General features: G+C 50.0%; 1 protein-coding gene across 7 annotated transcripts in view; it reads right to left on the bottom strand.

Moving 5' to 3' along the window:
• LOC144609044 (transducin-like enhancer protein 3) overlaps positions 1 to 24,009 on the bottom strand; it is a 69,893-nt gene extending 45,884 nt beyond the window's left edge. For all 7 annotated transcript variants that reach the window (XM_078427380.1, XM_078427382.1, XM_078427381.1 and 4 more), the window contains exons 1-4: positions 22,976 to 24,009; positions 22,437 to 22,534; positions 22,015 to 22,078; positions 21,429 to 21,473 (exon numbers count right to left, since the gene is read on the bottom strand). In XM_078427380.1, coding sequence (XP_078283506.1) covers positions 21,429 to 21,473; positions 22,015 to 22,078; positions 22,437 to 22,534; positions 22,976 to 22,999 — 231 coding nt within the window. In that variant the 5' untranslated portion in view covers positions 23,000 to 24,009. The remainder of the gene's footprint in view (positions 1 to 21,428; positions 21,474 to 22,014; positions 22,079 to 22,436; positions 22,535 to 22,975) is intronic.
• Positions 24,010 to 25,764: the final 1,755 nt, after the last annotated feature.

The following is a 25,764-nucleotide window of genomic DNA, read 5'->3' as shown; positions in this document are numbered from 1 at the left end:
TCGCTCTTTCATCTGGCACCGCGATATGGAAACGCGTGCGAATTTTCCTTTTCATCAGCATTTCAGCCGGCGTTTGCGTTGTAGAAGTTTGCGACGTTGAACTATACGAGATGAGGAATCGAGCGACACGCGTTTGCAGCGGTCCCGACATCTTGCGGAGCGCTGCCTTCACCGTCTGCACGGCGTTCGCGCTCTGCGAGACCATTGGTTGCTGGATGGTTTGGAGCACTTTTGACATGACGAATGCCATTCGCTTTCATGAACTTTGCGAACTTTTCGCTAGCGAAACATGGGCCGTTGTCAGAAACCAGTGTATGCGGAAGGCCATGTGTCGCCAACACGAAGCGAAGCTTGTCGATAGTGACGTCACTGGTTGATTCACGTGTGATATGCACTTCAATCCACTTTGAATATGCGTCGATGAGAACAAGCAACATCTGTCCCTGTACCGGGCCGGCATAATCGACGTGAGCTCGCAACCACGGTTGACTAGGATGCTCCCATGAATGCAATGGTGCTTTGGGCGGATCCCGCTGATGCATTTGGCATTCTGAACACGCTCGGACTTTGTGCTCTAAGTCCTTATCGATTCCAGGCCACCACACACAACCTCTAGCGATTGCTTTCATCTTCACAATTCCCGGATGGGCATCATGCACATCCTCGATCATTTGCGAGCGACATTGGGGTGGTAGTACAACACGACTGCCCCAGAGAAGACAACCCTCGTGAACGCTCAGCTCCACTTTGCAACAGGTCATGTTTGGTGAACTGAGTCCCCTTCACCAGCTTCGTAAACAGCACATCAATCCGAGGTATCGGATACGTATCAGATCGAGCTGCTGTATTCACCATTAACCTATAGTCTACGCAGATTCTCACGCTACCGTCTGCCTTGTCAATGGAGACAATCTGTGCCGCCCATTTCGAGTGTTGAACGGGTTCTATGATTTTCTCCTCCTGTAGGCGATCTAATTCGCGATCGACGTGACGGGCCAGCGGCACTGGTCGAGCCTTGCTGAATTTCGGTGGTACATCCGGGTCGATGTAGATGTCGACTTCGAAGCCCTTGAGCGTCCCGAGTTCCGCTTTGAAGAGGTCACCGTATTTGGAGAGGAGGCTCTGCAGGCGGTCGTTCACATTGACCTGGTTCAACTCCTGCCAGTTGTGACGCAGAACTTTCAACCACTCACGGCCAAGTAGGCTTGGTCCCGCCCCCTTCGCTACCAGCAGCTTGAGCGTCGCTGTTTGCTGGTTGTGAGAGACGGGCACCGAACATTCTCCCAACAATTCTACTTCCTCTCCAGTGTAAGTACGGAGAACCACGGTGCTAGCGCGAAGGCGTTACCTTTCACCTTTTCGCCACTGGTCCTTCCACGTCTCTTCACTGATAAGCGTAACTCCAGCTCCGGTGTCAATTTGCATGGGGATAGTCTTCCCCCCCACACACATGTCCACAGTGAAAGGAGTAACTTACTTCTTCTCACTTTTAGTATGATAAAGACCATACACATCACCTTCCTCGGTCAGTTGGTGGCTTTTTGCCGTTTTTCCGGCCGACTGCTTTTTCTGCAGTTTTTCTTTCCACGCTGAGCATTATTCCCACTCGACTTGCACATCCGTGAGAAATGCCCTTTGTTCCCGCAGTTGAAACAATCCACCTGTTTCGCTGGACAGTCGTTCGGGTCAGCGTGGGGAGAGCCACCACAGCGATAACACCAAGATCCTCTTACGGTTCCCCGCTTGGGCTGACTACTGTGAGGCCCCCTTGATTTCGTGATTTTGTTTATCGCTTGGCTTGGCTTTTGTTTCCCGTCACGGAGATCAGCCGTGTCGCGGTCTGCCGTCTCCATAGCGGTGGCGATACCGAGTGCCTTGTCGAAATCCAGCGTGGCTTCCGACAATAATCGACGCTGAACGCGGTCATCTTCAATCCCACACACCAAATGATCACGTAACATTTCATTGAGCGTCGAACCATAAGCACAATGTTCAGCGAGGTGACATAACTCGGCCACATAATCAGCAACTGACTCTCCCGATTGACGATGACGAGAGTTGAATTTGTAACGCTGGACGATGACCGACGGTTTTGGGACCTCGTGATTCGTGACTGTTGACACAATCTCAGAATATTCAACTTGCCCAGGTTTCTGTGGAGCCAGTAAACTTGAGATGAGTCTGTACGTTGGTCCTCCACACACGGAAAGCAAGATGGCCTTCTTCTTTCCCGCATCTGTAATGTCGTTGGCTAGGAAGTAATGTTCAATGCGCTCGGCGTACTGCACCCAGTCGCCCTGTGCAACATCAAACTCCCCTATTGAGCTAAAAGTAGCCATGGTAGCGACAACAGCAAGTCACCAGGCAAAACTTCAAAACAAGTTTATCCTCGTCGCCAATTAATGATATGTTCTACTCAGCATCATTCTCAAAAGCACGCAATACGTCGGAGACCAAAACAGGACACATCTGGACACAAGATCGCCATTTTAACTCTGTGTATTTTCGCAATGCGCAGGGCAGCTTTACCATATTGTTGCATGTATACATCACATAGCAGCTTTACTAAATTGTTGCATGTATACATCACAGAGCAGCTCAGCTCTGATTTCCAAGGGTTGTAGTCTCTTATTATAAGAAAATAACTGCAGATGCTGGTACAAATCGATTTATTCACAAAATGCTGGAGTAACTCAGCAGGTCAGGCAGCATCTCGGGAGAGAAGGAATGGGTGACGTTTCGGGTCGAGACCCTTCTTCAGACTGAAGAAGGGTCTCGACCCGAAACGTCACCCATTCCTTCTCTCCCGAGATGCTGCCTGACCTGCTGAGTTACTCCAGCATTTTGTGAATAAATCGGTTGTAGTCTCTTGTTCAGCACGCTCCCGGACAACGGCCCTAAACCATTAACCTTGGTGCCGTGCGGAATGAGCAGCAGGTGGAACTGCTGCAGTGCAGCTTGCAGTGACTCTGCACGCATCTGCAAATGCCGAGATGCTGGCAAAGCCCACCAGTGTCAGATGTCGTAAATGCCACCGCACAGCGGGCAGAGCTGCCGCCCCACAGCTCCCGTGACCTGGGTTCAATCCTGACCCTGTATAAAGCTTGTACATGCTCTCTGTGTACACGTGCCGCATAGTGCAAGATAAAGTCTGATTAAAGATAAGATGCCTCTTAAATGTTCGTTGTCGTTTCCACCTCTCCCACCTCACTCGGCAGCATGTTCTAGGTACTCGGTATGTAAACGAATACTCCTCCCTCTCACTTTATACCCATGACCTCTAGTCTTTGACCGTTCCACCGTGAAAGAGGACGATGCCTCAATGGCTCGATGCCCCTCATCATTTACAAACGTTTATCAGGTCATCCCCTCAGCCTCCGAAGTTCCAGTGAAAACAATCCAAGTTCATCCAACCTCTCCTTGTAGCTAATATTCCCCATTAAACATTTACAGGCAAAGACTTGCTTCTATATTTTTCCCATGATCTCAGGGCAGTGAAGGCTTTGCAGTAACACAGCACCAGGTTCACACACTGAAGATCTGTCGGAAAAACCAGCAACTGTTTGTACGTAGCAAGGTCCCAAAACACACAGCAACGCGAGAACAATCAGGTGCACCTTTTCGGGTCAAATCTATTTGGAGGCCATTGGCTTAGGAAGAGATTTAAAGGGAATCTCAGGGTCACGATTTCCACACACAGGCCGCAAAGGGTGTATGGAAGAAAGTACCAGAAGGATGATGGAGGCAGGTTCCACAATAGCGTTTAAAATACATTGGGTCTGGTACATGGTGAGGGGGAAAGGTTTAGGAGGGACTAGACCAAGTGGACCCCTTGGGCCCAAACCTCTCCTGCATTGGTGCAGCACTCTCTCCTTCCCCACTCCCCTCCCTCCCCCTTATCCTCCCCCCCCCCTCCCTCACTCCCTAGGAGATAGATTTAAACTTTAAAATGTGAATAACTTAAAAAATATAACACCGATTTCAATGAAACTTCTTCCATTAGCACCAAAGGGATGACGGTGAGTAAGGTGGGCCTAACATTGTCACGCTATCGTGAACCGTTTTGGCTGTAGTTCAGGAACAAACAAACAAGAGTTTTAGTATATAGATATGGGCAGGCAATTGGGATTAGCGTAGACATCTAGTTTCGGGTGTCTTTTGCATCCATTTGGGAGAATAGATGGCGCCTGGGTTTAATATCCCACCTCCAGTAGGTAGTCAACAATCTCTGAGTTCCAGTGGATCAGCAGCAGAGGTAAGGCAACAGACACTAGCAATGGAGAAGAGCTTTGCCCACCTGACGTATCTCTCCAGAACGAAAAACGAAAGCACTGCAAACAACTGTGGTCTTCAGTCACACAATGAAACAAGGAACCATCACCACATCCTCAGCAGATAAAGGCACCAGTTTAACTTCCCCGCAGCACAATCTGACCCAATGCGCACACACACACAAGCACACCCACACACACGTCCCACCATGAGAGTAGTAAACGGTCAATAAAGGTGCTAATCACGAGCGATTCACTGAAGGCTTCTGAAGAAATTGTCACCTTTAGACTTCAGAGATATAGCATGGAAACAGTCCCCACAGCCCACCGAATCCGGACCGACCAGTGATCCCCACACACTAGCACCATCCTACACACGAGGGACAATTTACTATCTTTACTGGAGCCAATTAATCTGCAGACCCATACATCTTTGGAATGTGGAGGAAAGCAGAGAAAACCCACGCAGTCACAGGGAGAACACAAAACTATTACCCTTGCCCACACCGGCCAACATGTCCCAGCCACACTCATCCCACCTGCCTACATTTGGCCCATATCACTCCAAACTTGTCCTGTCCACGTATTTGTTGATGATGCCCGATAAACTGACGGAGCAAGTTTGCAAAGCAACCGAGTGCATGGATCACAGGAACCGCTGGATGACAAGAACCACCAGGGGTGGGGGCAGCAGTGAGAAACTCACTGGGAACTCCACCAGCTCCCGGTGATCCGCGGGCAGCAGGAGGTCCCGGCGAGCCTCAGCCATACCCGTACAGCAGGCCGCAGCAGAACCTCCGAGCCCGGCCCCTGCTCACCCCCAAATACCAGCAACCGGAGAGGAAGTGGAGAGTCGGCAATGGCGGTGGATACTGGACAAAGGGTTGGGGATCTTATCATCCACGCCTTCAGGGTTGGCTGCGGGAGGCGCCTCTGGGGCAGAAAGACTGAGTTAGCCGGGCGATGAACGGGACGACGTTTCACGGGGAGACTGGATGGAGGCAATAGCTGCAATGGCCCTTTATGGCCCGCTGCAGCTGGGACACCAAATAGCACCAAAATCAAACGACACTTGGGTCTCTCTGCATCCCGGACTTCACCGGGGATTGTATAGACGTATGGCAATAATCTCGTTGATCTGTCAGAAAAATAAGAATTTCACTGAACCTTGGTGCACGCAGTAATAAAGAACATTGAACCATTTGAGTTGCTGGCGGCCATCTTGACCCTCACTGTCCCACTCAAACCAGCTGTCTTACTCATGGGAATGAACCCATCCATCTTGAATATCTGACACCAGACTCCACAGCCCTCAGTTTTTCTTTGGAAGTCTCCTCACGGGTCAGGTGACATGAGTTTTTTTATTGCCACGAGGTACAGTGAAAAGCTTTTGTTGCGTGCCAACCAGTCAGCGGAAAGACTACATATTTACAATCGAGCCATCCACTGTGTACAGATATAAGATAAAGTGAATAACGTGAATGATAACGTCCAGTAATGCCCGATCAAAGATAGTCCGAGGGTCTCCAAAGAGGTAGATAGTAGCTCAGGGCTGCTCTCTCTCGTGTTGGTAGGGTGGTTCAATTGCCTGATAACAAGGGAAGAAACTGTCCCTGAATGTGGAGGTGTGTGCGTTGTCACACTTTACTATTGCCCGATGGGAGAGGGGAGAGAGTGACCAGGGTGCAAACTCCTCATCTCAGTGCTAACTGGTCAACTCTGCCATCGCAGCTGCGGCTTGCCTGCAGTCCGTCTGTCTTTTGTGTTTTTTGTTGTTTTTGTCTGAATTGTAGTTTTTTTAATATGGTGTAGTGTTTGTATGTTATGTTTGGGGGGGGGGGGGGGGGGGGGACGGTACGGGAACTGTAAAATTCTCTCTCCCGAACGGAGAAGCGACCTTTGTTTCTGTGTCGTGTCTCCGTTCCCGTTGCGGCCTACCATCGGCCATGCACCTGGGGCTCTGGTTCGCAGAGCCCACGGCCCGGACTCACCACCTGCGGCGCTGGCTGCCTGCGGATGCTGCGTGAGCGGCTGCGACTCGTCTCCGGAGGCTCCGGCGCGGGCCGCGTGGACGTCGGAAGCCCGCAGGCCCCTGGATGGGGGCCGACATCGGGAGCTCCGGCAGAGGCAGCGTGTTCGCCCGCCCCGAATCGCGGGGCTTGGGTCGGCCCGCCGCGGACCTTTCACCGTCCGGCGCGGCCTGAAATAGGCCGTGGACCTTTCACTGTCCAGCGGGGGCTTCAATATCGGGAGCCCCGACCGCCCCGACGTGGCAACTCCAACAGCCTGACCGCGGGAGAAGACGGCAGGGAAGAGAAAAATACATTTTGGCCTTCCATCACAGTGAGGAGGGGCTGGAGGAGACTCACTGTGATGGATGTTTCTTTTTGTTTGGTGTTAGTTGTGATTGTATGTGTTATTGCATTTTTATTGATTATTCTTATTGGTCTTATTGTTCAACTGCGAGTAATGTTTCATTTCACTACACATTTATGTGTATGTGACAAATAAACGACTATTGACTATTGAACTCTTCATACTGACAGCCAGGTAACTGGATCCTAATATCTAACCCTTCAAACCCCTTGGAAACTTAGAGGCAAGACACCACAGAGGCTGGAACCTGGAGCAACCAAAAACAAACTGCTGGAGGAACTCAGCAGGTCAGGCAGCATCTGTGGAGGGGGAAGGAATCGATGATGTGCCTCTCAGTGAGATCCTTCCATCAGGGCCAGCCTCAGTAAACCAACGGAGAATCTTTAGCCTCACGTTATTTTCATCTCCCTTGCAATTACCATGACTGCACAAGAACCAGGAACAAGCCAACTTCTCCAAACATCAACAGGTAAAAATAAGTCCATTGGCTGCAACGCTTTGAAACGGCCTGAAAGTGAGGGACCTACACTGGGGAAACGCACGCACTTCCTCCACTGAATGCCCGGTGTCCTAAATAGAGTCAGTCACAAAGCAAGGAAAACAGGCCCTTCTGGCCAACGTGTCCCACCTACACTAGTCCCACCTGCAGGGATGCAACAGGAAAGGAATGTTGTCCCTGGGGACCACACTTCAATATCAGGGGTGTACAGAGAGCACGGTAACAGGCCGCGGCCCACCGTATCTATGTCGACTGTACTAGCCCCACCTGCCTGCATTCATTCCATACCTCCATGCTGTGGTCATTCAAGTGCCTGTCCAAATGCCCCCACAACAGTGACTGTGTGGTGTTAATGCCCACCGGCCCCTGTTGCAGCCACACAACCCTTCCGCCTGCACCGAATCCCCTGGAAACCAGCCGGCTGTTCAAGGCAGCAGCCCACCCTTCCCCCTGAAGACCATCTTGGCAAAGGCCAACAATTACCAGAATTAGCCACAGCCAGAGGCTGAACAGAACTAAACCAAAACCTTGGTCACTGCTCACAGAGCAAAACCCCCACTCGACAATTAATTTTGTTTTCACCATGGCTAGCATCTGCATTGGGTTAAGTTCTTTAAACTAAACATTTTCCACACTGTGAGCACAATGATTCAAAGTTTAATTGAAACAAGATTGAAGGGGCCAGATACATTCAGGGAGCTCTCTCAGCACCACAGATCTGTAATGATTAGGCCTTCACTGTTGTCTTTTGGAGTTTGGCTTTCTTCTGCCACAAAGCCAAGTCTAATCAAGGCAGAGTCACTTCAGGCAGGAGTTACTGGGGCACACCACACCTTTCACTCGATGCCCATTCAGGGCACAGGCAACCCACCAGACAATAGACAATAGGTGCAGGAGTAGGCCATTCAGCCCTTCGAGCCAGCACCGCCATTCAATGTGATCATGGCAGACTGTTCAGCCACAACCTGGAGGAGCAGATTCCCAGCAAGAGCCCCATAAACCTGCACCAGACTGGGACCTGCTGCCAAATCGCACAAGTTGTATATCCCAGGTAATCCAAACTATCCAGTGGATCCCAATAAGCACAGTGGCGCAGCGGTAGAGGTGCTGCCTAACAGCGCCAGATACCCGGGTTTGATCCTGACCGTGGCCGCTGTCTGTACAAGAGTTTGTGCGTTCTCACTGGCACCGGGAATGTTCGCGGTCGACGTGTCTGGACCGAGGTGTCGGTGGTGTAGGCCGCTGGAGTCCTGCAACAGCCTGGGCCTCAATTAGATCAGGCACCACTTCAAAGGTCAAGCTCGTGGATCGGAGCGGCAGCGGTGAAGGGCATTGACTACACCGCCCCTTGCAAACACAACCCAGTGTATCCCCCAGCTCCACAGACCTTTACAGCCAAAACTGACATTTCTAACAACTCTAAACTTGAAGGGTACAAGTTGGCGGTGGAAACATGACGGCTGTTATGCATTGCCCCAGTCGAAAATACTATTCTTGCACTCGTATATATGCTTGATTGTGCCTGTGGATAGCAAGACATTTACTGAACTGTAGGTTAATTGGCTTGGTGCAAGTGTAAATTCTCCCTAATGCGTGTAGGATAGCGTTAATGTGCGGGGACCGCTGGTCAGTGCAGACACAGTGGGCCGAAGGACCTGTTTCCGCACAGTATACATCCATACACAATTAAGAGAATGGAAACACAGGCCAGGAGCAGAGTGACCCCTCTCTGCTTCACAATCTGCTGCAGTCAGTCACCCAGCATCGTTTCAAGTGCACACTCCATCATCCGTCATCATCATCATCATCATATCATATATATACAGCCGGAAACAGGCCTTTTCGGCCCTCCAAGTCCGTGCCACCCAGCGATCCCCACACATTAACACTATCCTACACCCACTAGGGACAATTTTTACATTTACCCAGCCAATTAACCTACATACCTGTACGTCTTTGGAGTGTGGGAGGAAACCGAAGATCTCGGAGAAAACCCACGCAGGTCACGGGGAGAACGTACAAACTCCTTACAGTGCAGCACCCGTAGTCAGGATCGAACCCAAGTCTCCGGCGCTGCATTCGCTGTAAAGCAGCAACTCTACCGCTGCGCTACCGCTACCGTCAGAAGCAAGCGGAAAGCCGTTTGCGCAGGCTCCGTCGGTGGTACGGCAGGGAGAGGAGAGTGGGTGGGAGGGGGAGGGAGCAGACGTTTGGCGAAAGCACAGCCCCCCACGCACGTGAACAGCTCCCGAATGCAGGGGTGACGCTGGAGGAGGTGCACGAGTGAAAGGGGTTACGGGGAAGGAACACAGCAGGTATGACATTCCAATCCCAGTACAGACGCAAAAAGAATTTAAATCCACTTAAATGGCAGAATTTTAAAACCAGCATCAGTAACAGTATCCGTGAAGCTACCAAATTGTCAAAGGTTCATATGTTATAGACAGAATTAGGCCACTCGACCCATCAAGTCTACTCCGCCATTCAATCATGGCTGATCTATTTTTCCCTCCCAACCCCATTCTCCTGCCTTCTCTCCATAACCCTTGACACCCGTACTAATCAAGAATTTGTCAATCTCCACCTTAAAAATATCCATCAATGGCCACCTCAGTCGTCTGTGGCAATGAATTCCACAGACTCACCACCCTCTGGCCAAAGAAATTCCTCCTCATCTCTTTTCTAAAGGTACATCCTTTTATTCCAAGGCTCTAGACTCTGGTCCTAGACTCTCCCACTAGTGGAAACATCCTCTCCACATCCACTCTATCCAAGCCTTTTATAATTCGGTAAATTATAACTCGGTATAATTCAGTATAACCACCCGTCCAGTTCACAAACGACCAACAAGCCCAAAGCAGCCATCCTCACGTGTCCACTCTCATAACAGAGGTTGATTCGATGATGAAGCCACTCAGTTCAAGGGGCAATTAGCTTTGCTAGCGATGCCAATATTCCGCAAATTAATGTATAAAAAGCACTTTCAATCCAAGCCTTAATTGCTCAATAAAGATATCCATTCACACTGAAAACATCAGGCATGTGAATAACAAATTACTCGAGCAGTCCTATGACTATTTCATGAACACATTGCTGCCCGAGTTTGTTCAGCCCCTCCCTCCCCACTCAAGTGCGTTCCATGTCATAGAGTCAGGCGTGGTGTCCCCACTCCACTAGTTTACTCAGTGTCAAAGCCCCAACCCAATGCCACAGTTAGTCAGTAGAAGCAAAGAACTGCAGACGCTGGTCAATACACAACAGGGCACCTTCCACACAACACAGCATCGACGGAGAATTCAAGGGCAATCATTTCAAGCTTCATACATGATCGCTCAGCCACACAGCTCAAACGTTGACCATTGCAAATGGAGAGGCAATCCACGATGTAGAGGCATGGCTTCACAGGTCAGGGTAATACAGACACTACTCATGAGATCAAACAGTCGTTGAGCATGCTGGGAAGCCAAGCTGACATGGTCAAACTTGTACAGGAAAATAACTGCAGATGCTGGTTTAAATCGAAGGTAGACACAAATTGCTGCAGTAACTCAGCAGGTCAGGCAGCATCTCCAGAGAGAAGGAATGGGCGACGTTGCGGGTCGAGACCCTTCGGACTGATGTCAGGGGAGGGGGTGGCTCCCTTCCTTCCTCAAATTAGGAGACCAAATTTGCACACAATACTCCAGGTCTCACCTGGGCCCTGTACAACTGCAGTAGGACCTCCATGCTCCTAAACTCAAATCCTCTCGTAATGAAGGCCAACATGCCATTGGCTTTCTTCACTGCCTGCTGTACCTGCATGCTTACTTTCAGTGACTGATGTACGAGCACACCCAGGTCTCGTTGCACCTCCCCTTCTCCTAATATGACACCTTTCAGAAAATAATCTGCCTTCCTGTTCTTGCCACCAAAGTGGATAACCTCACATTTATCCACATTATACTGCATCTGCCCAGTCGCCCAACCTATCCAAGTCACCCTGCAGCCTCATGGCCTCCTTCTTGCAGCTCACACTGCCACCCAGCTTTGTGTCATCCACAAACTTAGAGATATTACACTTAAATTCCTTGTCTAAATTGGTAATATATATTGTAAAAAAAATCTGGGGTCCCAGCACCGAGCCTTGCGGCACCCCACTAGTCACTGCCTACCATTCTGAAAAGGACCCGTTAATTCCTACTCTTTGCTTCCTGTCTGCCAACCAGTTCTCTATCCATGGCAATACCCTACCCCCAATACCATGTGCTCTAATGGAACATTATCAAATACATTCACCACATCGCCACACTTGCAGTATTTCATCCCCAAGCAGCATTTTTTTTAAATCCAGATTGTTGTGCGTTTTTTTAAATTTATAATAATTACAATAAAAATAAACTTGGAGAGGGCAGGTGTTGAACCAGGTAGACAAGCTGCCCCTTGTCACCCACACGGCAACCCAACACAGCTCCGTTCACAGTCATCGCCAAGGGTTGCAACACCGACTCTGCTCGATGCATTGGTGATCCACTCACTTTGCCTCCAATCCACAGGATTGAATGAAAAACAATGTGCTCGCCTCTGTTGCAAATCCCACCCGCTCTTTGGAACAATCCAACCCCCAAGCTGAGAGGAGCAAGGTAGAGCGAGCGTGAATAATGCATCGGGGGATCCGCCTTTGGACCGGCCCGTCCGATTGAATCTGCTGGCGTTACCGTTAGCCTATCCTGGGAGTCGGTGAGTACTGGATGAGTGGAGCAACTCTGCAAAGCAGAACTCCCCGACTACAATACCCACTGTGGTATTGCACTTGTCTGTGGCAAGCAAGGGCGTGCTGTCAGATCACGAGGGAGTGTTTATCAGAGACAGTCAACTGTTCTCAGAATGAGCACACCAGTTTCCTGGAAGCAGTGTTGATCCAAAGTCCAGAATCTTTATGAAATTCAATCATCCGGTTTTCAGAACGTCAAGGACAATTTGACAAGAAACTTTGACCACAAGGAACTGCAGATGCTGGTTTACCACAAAAAGAAAAAGACAAAGTGCTGGAGTAACTCAGCGGGTTAGGCAGTATCTCTGGAAAATACAGAAAGGCAACGTTTCAGGTGGGGATCCTTCTTCAGACTTCAAGTTTTTTTTTAAAATAAGAAAGGGGTTGGACACGTTAGAGGCAGGAAACATGTTCCCAATGTTGGGGGAGTCCAGAACAAGGGGCCACAGTTTAAGAATAAGGGGTAGGCCATTTAGAACTGAAATGAGGGAAAACTTTTTCAGTCAGAGAGTTGTGAATCTGTGGAATTCTCTGCCTCAGAAGGCAGTGGAGGCCAATTCTCTGAATGCATTCAAGAGAGAGCTAGATAGAGCTCTTAAGGATAGCGGAGTCAGGGGGTATGGGGAGAAGGCAGGAACGGGGTACTGATTGAGAATGATCAGCCATGATCACATTGAATGGCAGTGCTGGCTCGAAGGGCTGAATGGCCTCCTCCTGCACCTATTGTCTATTATTGAAACTTCGCAAACTTAAGAATGTAATTGACAGCCCTGGCAGGTGCAGTTCTGTAGCCGTGTCAACTCACTCTGTATAATCAACAGAAGCTGCAGCTGTAGTTTACCTGCAGGGATGATCACAGCACATTTAGTGCAGAAGTCACAACTGTAGCAAAGATGTGGGTTTTCTTCAACCCTGGCATGGTGGCGCAGCGGTAGAGTTGCTGCCTTACAGCGAATGCAGTGCCGGAGACTCAGGTTCGATCCTGACTACAGGCGCGTCTGTACGGAGTTTGTACGTTCTCCCCGTGACCTGAGTGGGTTTTCTCCGAGATCTTCGGTTTCCTCCCACACTCCAATGACATGCAGGTATGTAGGTTAATTGACTGGGTAAATGTAAAAATTGTCCCTAGTGTGTGTAGGATAGTGTTAATGTGCGGGGATCGCTGGGCGGCGTGGACTCGGTGGGCCGAAGGGCCTCTTTCCGCGCTGTATCTCTAAATCTAAATCTAAAAATTCCCCATCAAAGCTACCGTCCACTGGTAAAGTATGTGTAGAACCTGCTGAGAGGCATCACATCCTCTCCTCACCTCTGGAAGACCAGGCAAAATAAACAACCCAACACAATACATTCAGCTGGAAAATTGGACTGATGTGCAACTGCACCAAAGCAGGCGTCATGGTATTGAAGCCGGCCGTCACAGAGAGGACCACGCTCTACAAAATGCTGTGAGCTCCACATGCTGCCAGCACGGTGGAGCACAGAGCCCGGGACACAAGTAAGAGCGTCACTAAAGCCTGAACAACGACACACACACACACACACACACACAACAGCACTGAGGCCAACATCATGTGTGAGAGCCACATGCCTGTGGTACTGGGAAATGACAACACGTCACCTGCCTCAGAAACATCCTGCCCAAACCCAGGCCAGCGGAGAGGATATGAGCACCATCTACCTGTCCCTGTCCCAGTGGAGAGCGGGGATGAGTCTGCCGTGTACCTGGTGCCAGAGCCAACACCTTTACAGACCAGTGATAAAAGTGGGAGACACAGGGAACTACAAATATTGATTAACGAAAAAGGACAAAGTGCTGGAGTAGCTCAGCGGGTTAGGCAGCATCTATGGAGAACACGGAAAGGTGATGTTTCGTGTCGGGAACCTTCTTCAGACTGGCTTCGTTAGGGGCGTTGTGGGGAGGAAGGGCTGATAAAACCTGGCAAGTGATAAGTGGATACCTTGGTCATGTGTAATCACTAATTACTCAACAGGCTTTGTCTTGCCCCTCCTTTCTTGCAGCTTTATCACCAAACACCCCCACCCCCCCCCAAAACCACAATCAGTCTGAAGAAGGGTGCAAACCGGAATTGTCACCTATCCACGAGCCCCGGCAAAAAAGGGCATCCGAGGGAAAGTGAAGACGAGGCCACCAAACTACAGGCGGCGCCTAAACATCTGTGGCACATCTGGAGAGCCGTCAAAGAGGGGGCCAGGAAGAGACAGGAGCCATAGAGCTCTGTCACTGGATGCATTGGCAGGCTGGTGGAGGACGTTGTCACTAATAAACAGCAGCATCGCCAGCTCTGCCCGCATCCCATCACCAAGTAATTCCACACAAGAGCCCTGCGCAAATCACAACCACCCAGGGCATCATGTCTCAGCATCATGTCCCATGGGCTGGCATCTGAAGCTCGAGGCTCGGCTCTCTACTACTGCCGCTGCACGAGGTAGCTGAGGCAAACACAATGACAGCATTTAAAAGATACATGTATAGGAACGATGTAGAGGGATACGGGCCAAATGAGACGAGCTTCGATGGCGGCATCTTGGTCCAGTTGGGCCGAAGGGTCTTTTTCCGTGTTAGAGGTCTGCAGGAGCATTCTTGGAACGGTTGCCTAGCAACCTGCTCTCCCTCAAGACGTCCACAAACGCTCACAGCGACACCTTGGAGAGCACAAACTCTGAAGAGAAGCTCCTCGATCCGAGGATTGGTGGAGGCACAAGAGTATAATTTGAAGATTTACTCTGAAATGAAGCCAATTCAAGTCCAAATTATACCTTCCCCTCGATAAGCCCAGTTGGTGGCAACATCCCTCTGCGGAAAAGCTGACTGCCGCATCTCCCGAAACTCGCTGTTAATTAAATCACTTTGTGAGAACCAATCTAAGGAAAGTGCGCAACATTTACAAAGCTGAACCCCACTCCAAAATGATTACTGCAGTCGGCAGTTTCATCAGTTCATACCTCTTCATGTTATTTACGTTAGATTGGGCCCTGGCTGCTACTTTCACGCTTCCAAGTTTCAAGTTCAGGGCGACGTGGTGGTGCAGCAGTCGAGCCGCTGCCTGACAGCGCCAGACACCCGCGTTTGACCCCGACTACGGCCGCTGTCCGAGTGGAGTTTGTACGTTCTCCCTGTGACCGCTGGGTTCTCCGATTTCCTCCCACCATCCAAAGACGCGCAAGTTTGAAGGTTAACGGGCTCCGGCAAATTCTCCCCAGTGCTCAGGATGTGAAAGTGGGGTAACGTGGAACTACTGCACAGGAGATCGATGGTCGACGGTGGGTGGAAGGGCCAGTTCCCTCGCTGCATCTCGAAGCTCCAGAGACCAGAGATGGAGACCTCCGCTGGGCTGGGAGCGGGCTGCTGAGGAAGTGCGCCATCGTTGGGAGGCACCGTCACAGAAGGGACGTCAATATAAAATCCCACCTATCCACTCAGGTGGATGCAAAGCTCCTGCAGTAGAATGCTGATGGGCCACGACGTTTCCACAGTGTCCTTGGGGATCATCACTGGCATCATTGGGAGTTTGCTGTGCACAAACTGGCTCCCGCACTGTCGACTTTCACACGTCAGTGACTGCACTTCAGATGCATTTAAACAGACTGGGAAAATCTCTGCCAACTCCCAGTGCGGTGGGGCTTTGACACGTCAGAAGGCAGCGAGCAACTTTGTTCTTTCCCAGTATCTGGACTGGGCCAGGCTCCAATGGACAGCCGTCGCGTTCAGAGTCTGTGGCCCCTTCCCTGGCCCAGGGCACCCAGGCCAGAGTGCCGGTGCAAACAGTGGCGGGGGTATCACGTCTGCCCGACCCTGCTCGTCAATACGCTGCTACGCATGGCACCAACGAGAGGCACTCCTTACGTAACCATGGCGACGCCGCGCTGCATAAACAAGGCAGGCCAGAGGTAGGGGGGACGCAGTCAGATCGGCGGCTGATTTAGCTCTGTTATTCTGCTCACTAGTGCAGGATATTGCTCCAAAGAGGGCCCCTTGTAAGCGTCAAAATACTGTACAACTTTGATTGATGTGCAGAAGGAAACCCTCCAACTCCCTGCAGTAAAGGCCGACACAAGAATGGCAAGAGAGTCATTAAAGTTGTATTATTGCTTCCTTTCCTTTAGGAAGAAGGCTCCCATTGTAATGCTTAGACTAGACAAACGCACATACTCTGCCTCTCACCAGCTTCAGTGAACTGACTCCAAAACTAAACTCTCCATAACACTTCTACCAAACTTTTAAGGAACAGCAGGGACACTACTCGTCTCAGGGTAGGAAGGAAAACTAATACCGACTTCAGTCTGTTTATATAACCAGCCTTTACATTGCAACACATCCCAAGGCATTTCTCAAGATCATAGAAATGTTTACACCAGTGCGATGGACCACACGCACGCCCCCTGGTTAGAGCACAGGGGCAGCAGTACAGACCGGGAAGGCAGGGGCCATAGAGAGATTGGAAGAAAACTTGAAAACATCCTCCTAGCCTTGGTGCTTGTGACACTGAACTGTGACAGTCAGTGAAGGGCCAAGACACCTCATGGCAGGCGCGTCGCGTTACGTCTCTAACGTGACCGACTCGCGCCCAAGCAGACAACAGCTGCTCACCTCAAAGCTCAGTGTAAAGCAGAACAACCGGACGCTTCACAGCCTCCATGGTAGAGGATACAATAACTACCATTGAGCTTAGAGATACAGCATGGATATAGGCCCTGCGGCCCACGCTGACCAACGATCTCCTGTACACTAGTTCTATCCCACACACTAGGGACACTTTACAGAAGTCAATTAAGCTACAAACCCGAATGTCTTTGGGATGTGGGAGGAAATCAGAACACCCGGAGGGAACTCGCCCGACCACAGGGGGAGCCTGCAAACTCCACACAGACAGAGCCCAGAGTCAGGATCGAACCTAGGGCACACAGCAATGCCCTAACATAACTTCCCAATTCACAATGCAACACCAGACCAATCCAGCCTCAATTTGAACAGGTATAAGAGTTTAATGGATTGATCCATTCTGAAAGCAATCCGACAGAAGCTGGTGTTGTCACTGTGCTCGTAAAGCACTGGCCCTACCCAGGGAATGCCCAGTCAGGGGAAGGGCAAGAGCTGATCTCCACCACCCTTGACCCCTCCCAGAATGCTCACTGAAGCAGACGTCTCATATTCTACAATCAGTCACACACACACACACACACACTAAAGTGACTGGACAAGTCAGTGGATATTTTTAAGGCAGAGATAGATAGATTCTTGATTAGTACGGGTGTCAGGGGTTATGGGGAGAAGGCAGGAGAATGGGGTTAAGAGGGAAAGATAGATCAGCCATGAGTAGACTTGATGGGCCGAATGGCCTATTACTGAGCCTATTTATGAACACTCGAGTCAGACGGTGAAATCGGCAGCTGAGATCAGTAAAAACCAGCACCACGATAACTTGGCCCTTTGTATCAATGTTGGACATGGAATGACTGGTGGACAGGCTACAATCAATTGCCAGTGGACCTACATCAGCCCACCAGGGCAGGGAGGTCGTGGCTCAGCCTGGGAGCGGTTAAGCAGCACCTGAGGCCGTGCAGCACTCTCTCACATCGTGCCCAGTCCACACTCCGCCCAACACGCGAGCAGCCGCTGGTCGCAAGGCACAGCCCCGCCAAGTCCATCGGCCACCCCTCCACTTAACACGACTTTACCCAAACAGCTCAACACAGCTCAATGGGCCAGAGAGAACAACGTAATCTCCACATCGGTCAGGCAGCACTGGCGACAAGAGCAGAAGGGGCAGGAGCCGAGATCGACTGCCATCGCTTGAAATCGCCGACTGCAGCCTCCTACCTTTGAATGAGAAGGTCATGGGTTTAAGTCCCAGACCGACAAACTTAGCGTGGAAATAAACCCTGCCTGACAATCGAGTGTCAGACCAAGCCAAGTACCAAACCCAGGCAGCTTGTGACATTCAACTCAAGTACATGTCTGCTCTCACCAGCATGTGTTTGCCTTAGTTTGTCACGTGCATCAAGGTACAGCGAAAAGCTTTTTATTGCATGTTAACCAGTCAGCAGAAAAGCTATACATGATTACAATCAATCCGTCCAGTGTACAGATACAGGGTAAAGAGAATAACGTTTAGTGCAAGATACGTCAGAGTCGCACAACAGCAAGATAGGCCCCTAGTTACATTAGTCCTATTTTAGTCTCCCTGCATGCTCACCACCTCTCCCCAATCTCCACTGCTCAGCAAAACATGAGGCGCATTTACAGCTGCCTGTTCACCCACCCGCACACACATTTCTGGGATGCGGGGGGAAACCGGAGACCTCCAGGAAACCCATGCAGTCACAGGGAGAACGTGCAAACTTCACATAGTCAGCAGCCCAGGTCAGGATTGAACCCAGGCCATGCAAGCCTTTCGGTAGCTACTCCACCACTGCACCATATGCTGTCCTAGCACAATGTGGACTGCACAACGGCTACTGTGCCACAGCCACAGCACCTCGTACAAGGGGTATGACACTACCCGACAATGACTCCACAAAATGGCTGCCATGCTTTGATCATGATTGTTGCCTCTGGGAGCTTCCTGTGCTCTGTGCCTGTAGATTTCCCATGGTGCGATGACAACTTCACATCATTAACACCTTACTGGTACAACACACAAACAGCTGGACATTGAGGTAACACTGCACGAACACCACAATAAAGGAATGGGCATCGCAGCGATACAGCTGGTAGAGCCGCCGCCTCTTATCGCCAGGGACCCGGGTTCAAACCTGACCTCGTGTGTCTGTCTGTGTGGAGTTTGCACATTCTCCCGTTGACCATGCGGGTTTCCTCCTATATCCCAAAGGATTTGTAGGTTAATCGGCCTCTAAACTGCTCCTAGCGTGTGTGGAGTGGGTGAGAAGGTGGGATAACAGAACTGGTGCCAACGGGTGACCGATGGTCGATTTGGACTTGGTAGGCCGAAGGGCCTGCTCCCACACTGTATCTCTAAACTAAACTAATATTCAACACCCATGGAAGTAAAGAAAGAAACAAATGTTTGACCCAAAAGCCTAACTTTGCTTCTCTCTCCACAGATGCTGCCCGACCCGCTGGGTGTTTCCAGAGTTTGCAGGCTCTCAGCACCTGCAGTGTTTTTGCGTGGCCACATAAAGCGGGGTGTCTGGGCCTCCTAGAGTCACTGTGCGGCCGCAGGCAAACCTTCAGGAGCGCAGCACGAGGATCACAGCCACAAGCTGCCGACAGCGGGTTAAGTCGAGGCCGTCAGCATTGCGAACAGAAAGGCCATCAAATCCTTCCAGCGGCAGAACTGATTCAGAAACAACTTGCACCCGAGGATTTGCCATTTCTTCAGCTCCTCTGCCTTGGAACCAATCCTCACCCACTCCCTGTTGGCTCGGTACATCCTGGGCACAGCTCTGCAGTAAATCGGACCAACATGCCCCAGCAAACACAGGCAATTGTTCTGGATGGGCGTGCGCCACATATAGCAAACCTCCAACAATCCACAGTCTGACAACTCCAAAATCCCCATCAGTCAGCATCTAGTTCAGGTCACATCTGCCGTTCTCTTTCACACTCACCAGAGCCGTGTTCCTGCAACCCACCCCCACTCCCTTTACAATTACCCGCTGCACTAGAAAGGAACATGACCCGAAACGTCACCCATTCCTTTTCTCCAGACCCGCTGAATTATGGTTCTGCTCCTTGGCCAAATGTCCACAGCACACACAACGCCTCACCTCCCTGGTCGGTCCACAGGACTGGCGAGGCCAACATTGACCGTCCACCCTTGAACAGAGCCGGAGGGTTAGGGTCGACTCCGACAAGGGGTCTGGTGTCGGCCGGCCAAGGCAAGGCTCTCCTTCCCAAGGGTCAACGGATGGGGGTCTTACAACGATGCACCAGCTTCACCGATGCTGCTATTGATGCTTGCTTTCCTTTCCCCCCACCCACCCGTTCCTTTCCCAAATATAAAATGAGATTGTGCAGGAAGGAACTGCAGACGTTGGTTTAAACTGAAGACAGACACAAAAACGCTGCAGTAACTCAGCGATACAGGGAGCATCTCAGGAGAGGGATGTTTTGGAACCAAAACGTCACCCATTCCTTCTCTCCAGAGATGTTGCCTGTCCCACTGAGTTACTCCAGCTTTGTGTGTCTATAAAATGAGATTAATATAAATGTAAACGGCAACAGCAGCAGAGGAATTTAGGTTCAGTTAATTAACCAAGTAACCCTGGACTGAATAACTAATGTTGGTGCTCAGTGTGGCCATTAAACCATGCCTGGCTGAGCGACGGGTTGGGAAGGACAGACAGACCTGCCGTCCCTGTCCAGACTGGTCTACACCACAGCTCCAGCGTGGCCTGTTTCACCGCCTGGTGCAGTCGCCAGCCGAGCCCGTCAGTCGGCTGTGCTCTCGGCACGCCAACATCGGCAACCTCAGTCCAACTACCCTCCTGTGAAACAGGACAAGTGTCGCCCCGTTTCCACTCAACTCTGCCTCACCAGAGGTCGAGCGAGCCCACACACATTTGTCTCAACATCTCCTCCCTTGCATCCTGCAGCCAACATACTCGCTGCCCCCTCATCCTCCCACCAACACTCTCGAGTAGGAAGGAACTGCAGGTGCTGGTTTGAACCGAAGATCGACACAAAATGCTGGAGTGCCTCAGCGGGACAGGCAGCATCTCTGGAGAGAAGGAATGGGTGACGTTTCAGGTCGACCTGAAACGTCACCCATTCCTTCTCTCCAGAGATGCTGCCTGTCCTCTGAGTCACTCCAGCAGTTCGTGTCTCCCAGCACTCCTGAACTGTAAGAAATTAACTGCAGATGCTGGTACAAATCGAAGGTATTTATTTTCAAAATGCTGGAGTAACTCAGCAGGTCAGGCAGCATCTCAGGAGAGAAGGAACTGCTCTCCTCGGGCACAGCCATTGAAACCATGTTTTATTAAAACATTCAACACGCACAAACTATACGTTTTTCCTTTTTCGGGGAGAACGACGATCGTTGCTTTAAAAAAAATAGGACTTATTTATCCTACTATCCAGGGAACAGCCACTCATTAATTTTAAATTCCTTTTACCTCAGGAGGAGGTCTGGTCCTTTAGTGAAGGGGAAAAGTGCGCAGGGAGTAGGGCGGATCCGTTCGAAAGCCTGCTCGTGAGAGACAACAAAAGGAGCCCTGTCCCTTTAAGCTGCTGACATTAGATAACCCAAGTTTCACATTACCTCTAATTAGTAACACAGATATCTGGGAACAGGACTCTGGCAGATGTTTGAACAGGAGCAGTGGAGGCAACACTGCCAGCACTTCAAGGCAGAGGCAGCAGTGCCAACTAGTGGCATCACACAGTAGTGCCTCCGACCATCATGCACAACTAGAACTACTTACACATACATCCCCAGCCTGCGAAAAGACTTTGGATTTGTTGGGACTTTTAGCGGCAACATCCCTTTAAAACACGCGGCAGTAAAGAATCAGGTGTACCCCCCCACCCCTCCCACTGCATCCTTACCTGCTTGTGCATTTCAATGTTCAGCCCATAAGACATCTCGTAATACTGAAATATAAAGCAGATGCATTAATGTACATTCTGCGTTTCTTTTTTTAAAATTCAATAACAAAGTCGCCCTGCAATAACGTTGCCCAAATCAATACAATGTGTTCCCGCTGTCTGCTTTCCAACTCGCCCTCTGAGAGTTGCACGATAATCCCCAATCCCCATATACAAACTGTTTACTCTCTGAAATTACTTTATGAAATATTGATCCAAATACTGGTCGCCACCCACAGAGGGGAAAAAAGGGTGCTGATTATTAGCAACGATTAGCCAGTACAGCCACCAGAACGAAAATCAACTTATTAGCCACCACATTGAAACTTAATGCATTTACAAACATGTACATTAACTTTTAATGGCAGCTAGCGTATAAACTGTTTCAGAGTCTCTAGAAATTCTTCACAGGAGTTGGTGCGTGTGACAATATCCACGTCATGCCCCATTTTTAATCGACTCCTCACAGCAACGGGCTAAATGAAGTGAAACAATGTGAATATGGATTGTTCGAAATAGCATGAAGAGAGAAGACACACGCACTCACCATCACATAGTGACGCTGCATCTCCGTTTTCTCGTTCGCGAGTTTATCGCATTCCATCTTTAAACTGAAAAGAGGAATGGAAAAGGTGTCAGTTACCGATGAGAGGTGGTGGTCGGGGAACCGAGACTATGTCAACACATTATCCAAACAATGAGCTTACATCACACAGCCTGAATAATTCAAAGACTGTTTACATGGAATGTACTAGCCTACTACACAAGGCAAATTAATGGCTGATTGCTCAATATTATCACTTTAAATACACAGTCGTATTATCTGATGGATTGGGAGCACACGCGATGGGAAGGCCGACATGGGGAGGTGAAAGGGGGGCAGACGAACTGGTGCCAGGGGTTCGATCCCCCTTGCAAACTCCTGAGCCGGAATCAGAGCAGCGCCGGGCGCCCACTCGCTTTCCCCACCTGTGATATTGTGCTTGTAAAAACTGAAACTCCTCTTTGATCCGGTCGCACGATTCGGCCACGGTGAATTTAAACGGCTGAGAGGGTTGGTGCGGGGCCTGAAACACAAGCGGAATTTCAAAACAGAAGGGTGGCAAACACATCGCTCTCTCACACAGACACACAAAACACACACATACAAAACACACACACACACACAGACACACACACACACACACACACACACAGACACACACACACAGACACACACAGACAGACACACACACACACACACACACAAAAACAAAACACATATACACACACACACAAAACACACATACAAAACACAGACAAAACTCAGACACAAAACACATATACACAGACACACAAACACAAACAAAACACACACACACACACACACACACACACACATACAAAACACACACACGGCTAGTTAGTGACAGCCCATGATCATCGCTGCTTTGAACATGAAACAACAAACTCACGACATTCAAAGTTAAAAAGGCTGCGGTCGCTACAACAGATTGAAACACACTTACCGGGTGCCTGCTTTGTGGATACATCTCTTGAACAATGTATCCCCGACCTGGGACACTCGAGGTGGATAAGTCGTGGGCTAAATGCAGCGATATCACATAAAACAACGCACACACACAGAGCTGTAAAGAAGTCCACCGCCACGCCGCTCCGGATCGGAACCACTCCCAGTGCTACAGAACAAAGCAATAAGACCTCTCTCTCTCTCTCTCTCTCCGGCGGAGGCGAGGTTTTACAAGTCCCTTTGTGCGGACAGCGCTCCACGCTCCGGCTCGCAAATGATCATCACACAGTCTCGCTCGGCCTCACGGGGCCCTTGGAATAATAAAGGGAGGGGTGGTGGTGGTGGTTGTAGAGGGTGGTGGTGGGGGGGGGGGGGGGAAACCTCACGTATTGCAAGAAAAGTAGCTTTACAGTTTGTGCTCTCTCTCTCTCTCTCTCTCTCTCTCTGTGCAGAAAGATAAACAAGAGTGGAGTTGGGAACGTTGTTGCCCCGGGGTGTGGAACCCAGAGAGCGGGTGGGTCCGGGGGGGTTGGGGACGTCGGCCGGTCCCGGGGAGAGCGTTCAGTAGCGAGGGCGAGTGTCTCCAGGTCCCAAAGCGGCAACAACAACAGCGGCAACGGCAGCAGCAGCAGCAGCAGCAGCAGCAGCAGCAAACACCCCACACGCACACATTCTGCCAAAGCCAGGCAGTGGTCGCAGATCGGGCTCTTCCTCCCAGACGACACTGGACCAACAACAACAACAACAACAACCGGAATATATATATATATGTGTGTGTGTGTGTGTGCAATTGCACTAATCTTCGACCAAGTTCACCACCAAGGCGGCGTTTGCATCCGATCCTCTCTCCGCCTCCCCGATATATTTGCAATGATCGAGCGTTGTTTTTGTTGGGAAGGTGTTGCTACAAAATAATGCAGGCGATCGCAGCGAGAATGCCACACACAGAGACGCTCCACGCGGCTTGCTTGCTTGCTCTCTCTCTCTCTCTCCCCCCTCCTCCTCTTGTGTGTGTGTCTGTTTCAGTTTCGCTCCCCCTCCGCACCGGCCGCGACTCTGCTCCGCTCCCACTCCCGCTCCGGCTCCGGCTGTGCTCCCCCCCCCCTCCCAGGCTGGCGCTGGAGCCTGACCATATTTGGGTGGAAAGTAACCAAGGCTCCGCCGGGCCTCCCGGCCAATGGGCGAGCCGGGAACCCCACGTGGGGCGTGAACGCGGGTGACGCCATTGGTGGACTCCGCCGGCCAATCGGCGCTCTCCCCAGCGTCATCTCGGACGCGATTGGTCCGCGGCGCCGACGACTGTCAATCACGCGGGGGGAGGGGGGCGGGGTCACCCGGCGCCGTCAATCAAACCCACGAGGGGCCTGGAGCGCTGACAAATGCCTTCGATTCCACCAAGTGCTTGCAAATAACCACTGGAATGCTGCTTAATTAGTTTTGAATGTCTTTTGCCGAGCAGCTCAAACAATCTGTCAGTACCGTGTGGTAAAAGGATCTGTGTGCAAAAAAAAAGAAGAGGGATAAAAGCAGAAAAGCCGAAGCAGCCACATTTAAAAAAAAATAAGCATTAATAAAAACTGATGATCACATCACTTCAAATCCCATCAACTCTGGTGGCACTCCATACTTAGCAAATGTTAATCATAAGATGTCTTTTAAAAGGAGCATAACCAATTTAAACACTCGCCTACATGAGGATGTGAACTGGTATTTTCCCCACGTTAATTGTTTTTTGAAGTTGATATCTATTCTTCGAATTTAATATTTATATATTTACATATTTTGGTAACTTAAGTACTCCGCCCCTTCCATAATATCCAAACCTAAATAAATTATTCCTTAACGACAACCAGCCAACTTGGGCCAGCTTTTATCTAAAATTACCGTGCAATTATTCTATTTATTTTGAATATTTGTAATTCTTTTTGTTTGCACAATCCGCAGGCATTGCCAATTTTATTTCACTGCACATCGTGCATGTATGTGTATGTGACAAATAAACTTGACTTGACTTGGAAAAAATAAAATTATTTATTGAAACAAAATAAAACCGGAAAAAAATATTAAACACGTTTTTTTTGGGGGGGGGTGTAGGGGTGGGTAGGATAATTTGCAACAAATATGTTTTGTTCTGTAAGAGCTGCTTCAAATCGGAAGGGTGGGGATCCAGAACCAGCCACCAGACAAATCCAGCAGGAATTTCAGAAGGCACCTCTTGTCCCAGTGGGGGGAATTGGGGCATTTAAGGAAGGCCAAGTCTAAAAGAGTGGAGGGTTATATTTATCGAGCAAGACAGGAGGAAAGGAAGAAGTATAAGAGCCAGTGCTCTCTGTTTAGGCCGAACGGTCCGCTTTGCTCCAGTAAACCGCTTCCCCCTTCTCCTGAGATTGTTCAATTTCACTGCAAACTCCTCTGTCACTGCAAGTGCGTTCTTAAGCAAAACAAAGAAGAATATCTTATTTTGTTTTGCATCTTGTCGCGATCTGTTCCATCCTATAAATTATGACCTTAGTGTATAAATCTCAAGCGCTTGACAATTATTTTTAAAGTGTTCAATGTCTGTTCGAGTCCTAATTGGATACGTTTCAACTGTTTATATTACATGAAGTGTCAGGGTCATTTGCTACTGAAAGATTAGTTTTCATTGGCCGGTTAATTGAGAACGCTGGAAACATCCCACGTGGGACTGAGACTGACTGGCAACAGCTTGGCTGAAACATGACGGGCGGAGAGAAACCCAGGGATGGAGTTCACAGCTCTGCTGGAGCAGAAACCCCCTCATCTGAA

Source organism: Rhinoraja longicauda, chromosome 33 (genome assembly GCF_053455715.1).
Source record: "Rhinoraja longicauda isolate Sanriku21f chromosome 33, sRhiLon1.1, whole genome shotgun sequence".
In the NCBI taxonomy this organism is placed as follows: Eukaryota; Metazoa; Chordata; class Chondrichthyes; order Rajiformes; family Arhynchobatidae; genus Rhinoraja; species Rhinoraja longicauda.
The sequence above is the reverse complement of the archived record's forward strand: the minus strand, read 5'-3'. Positions and strand labels throughout refer to the sequence as shown.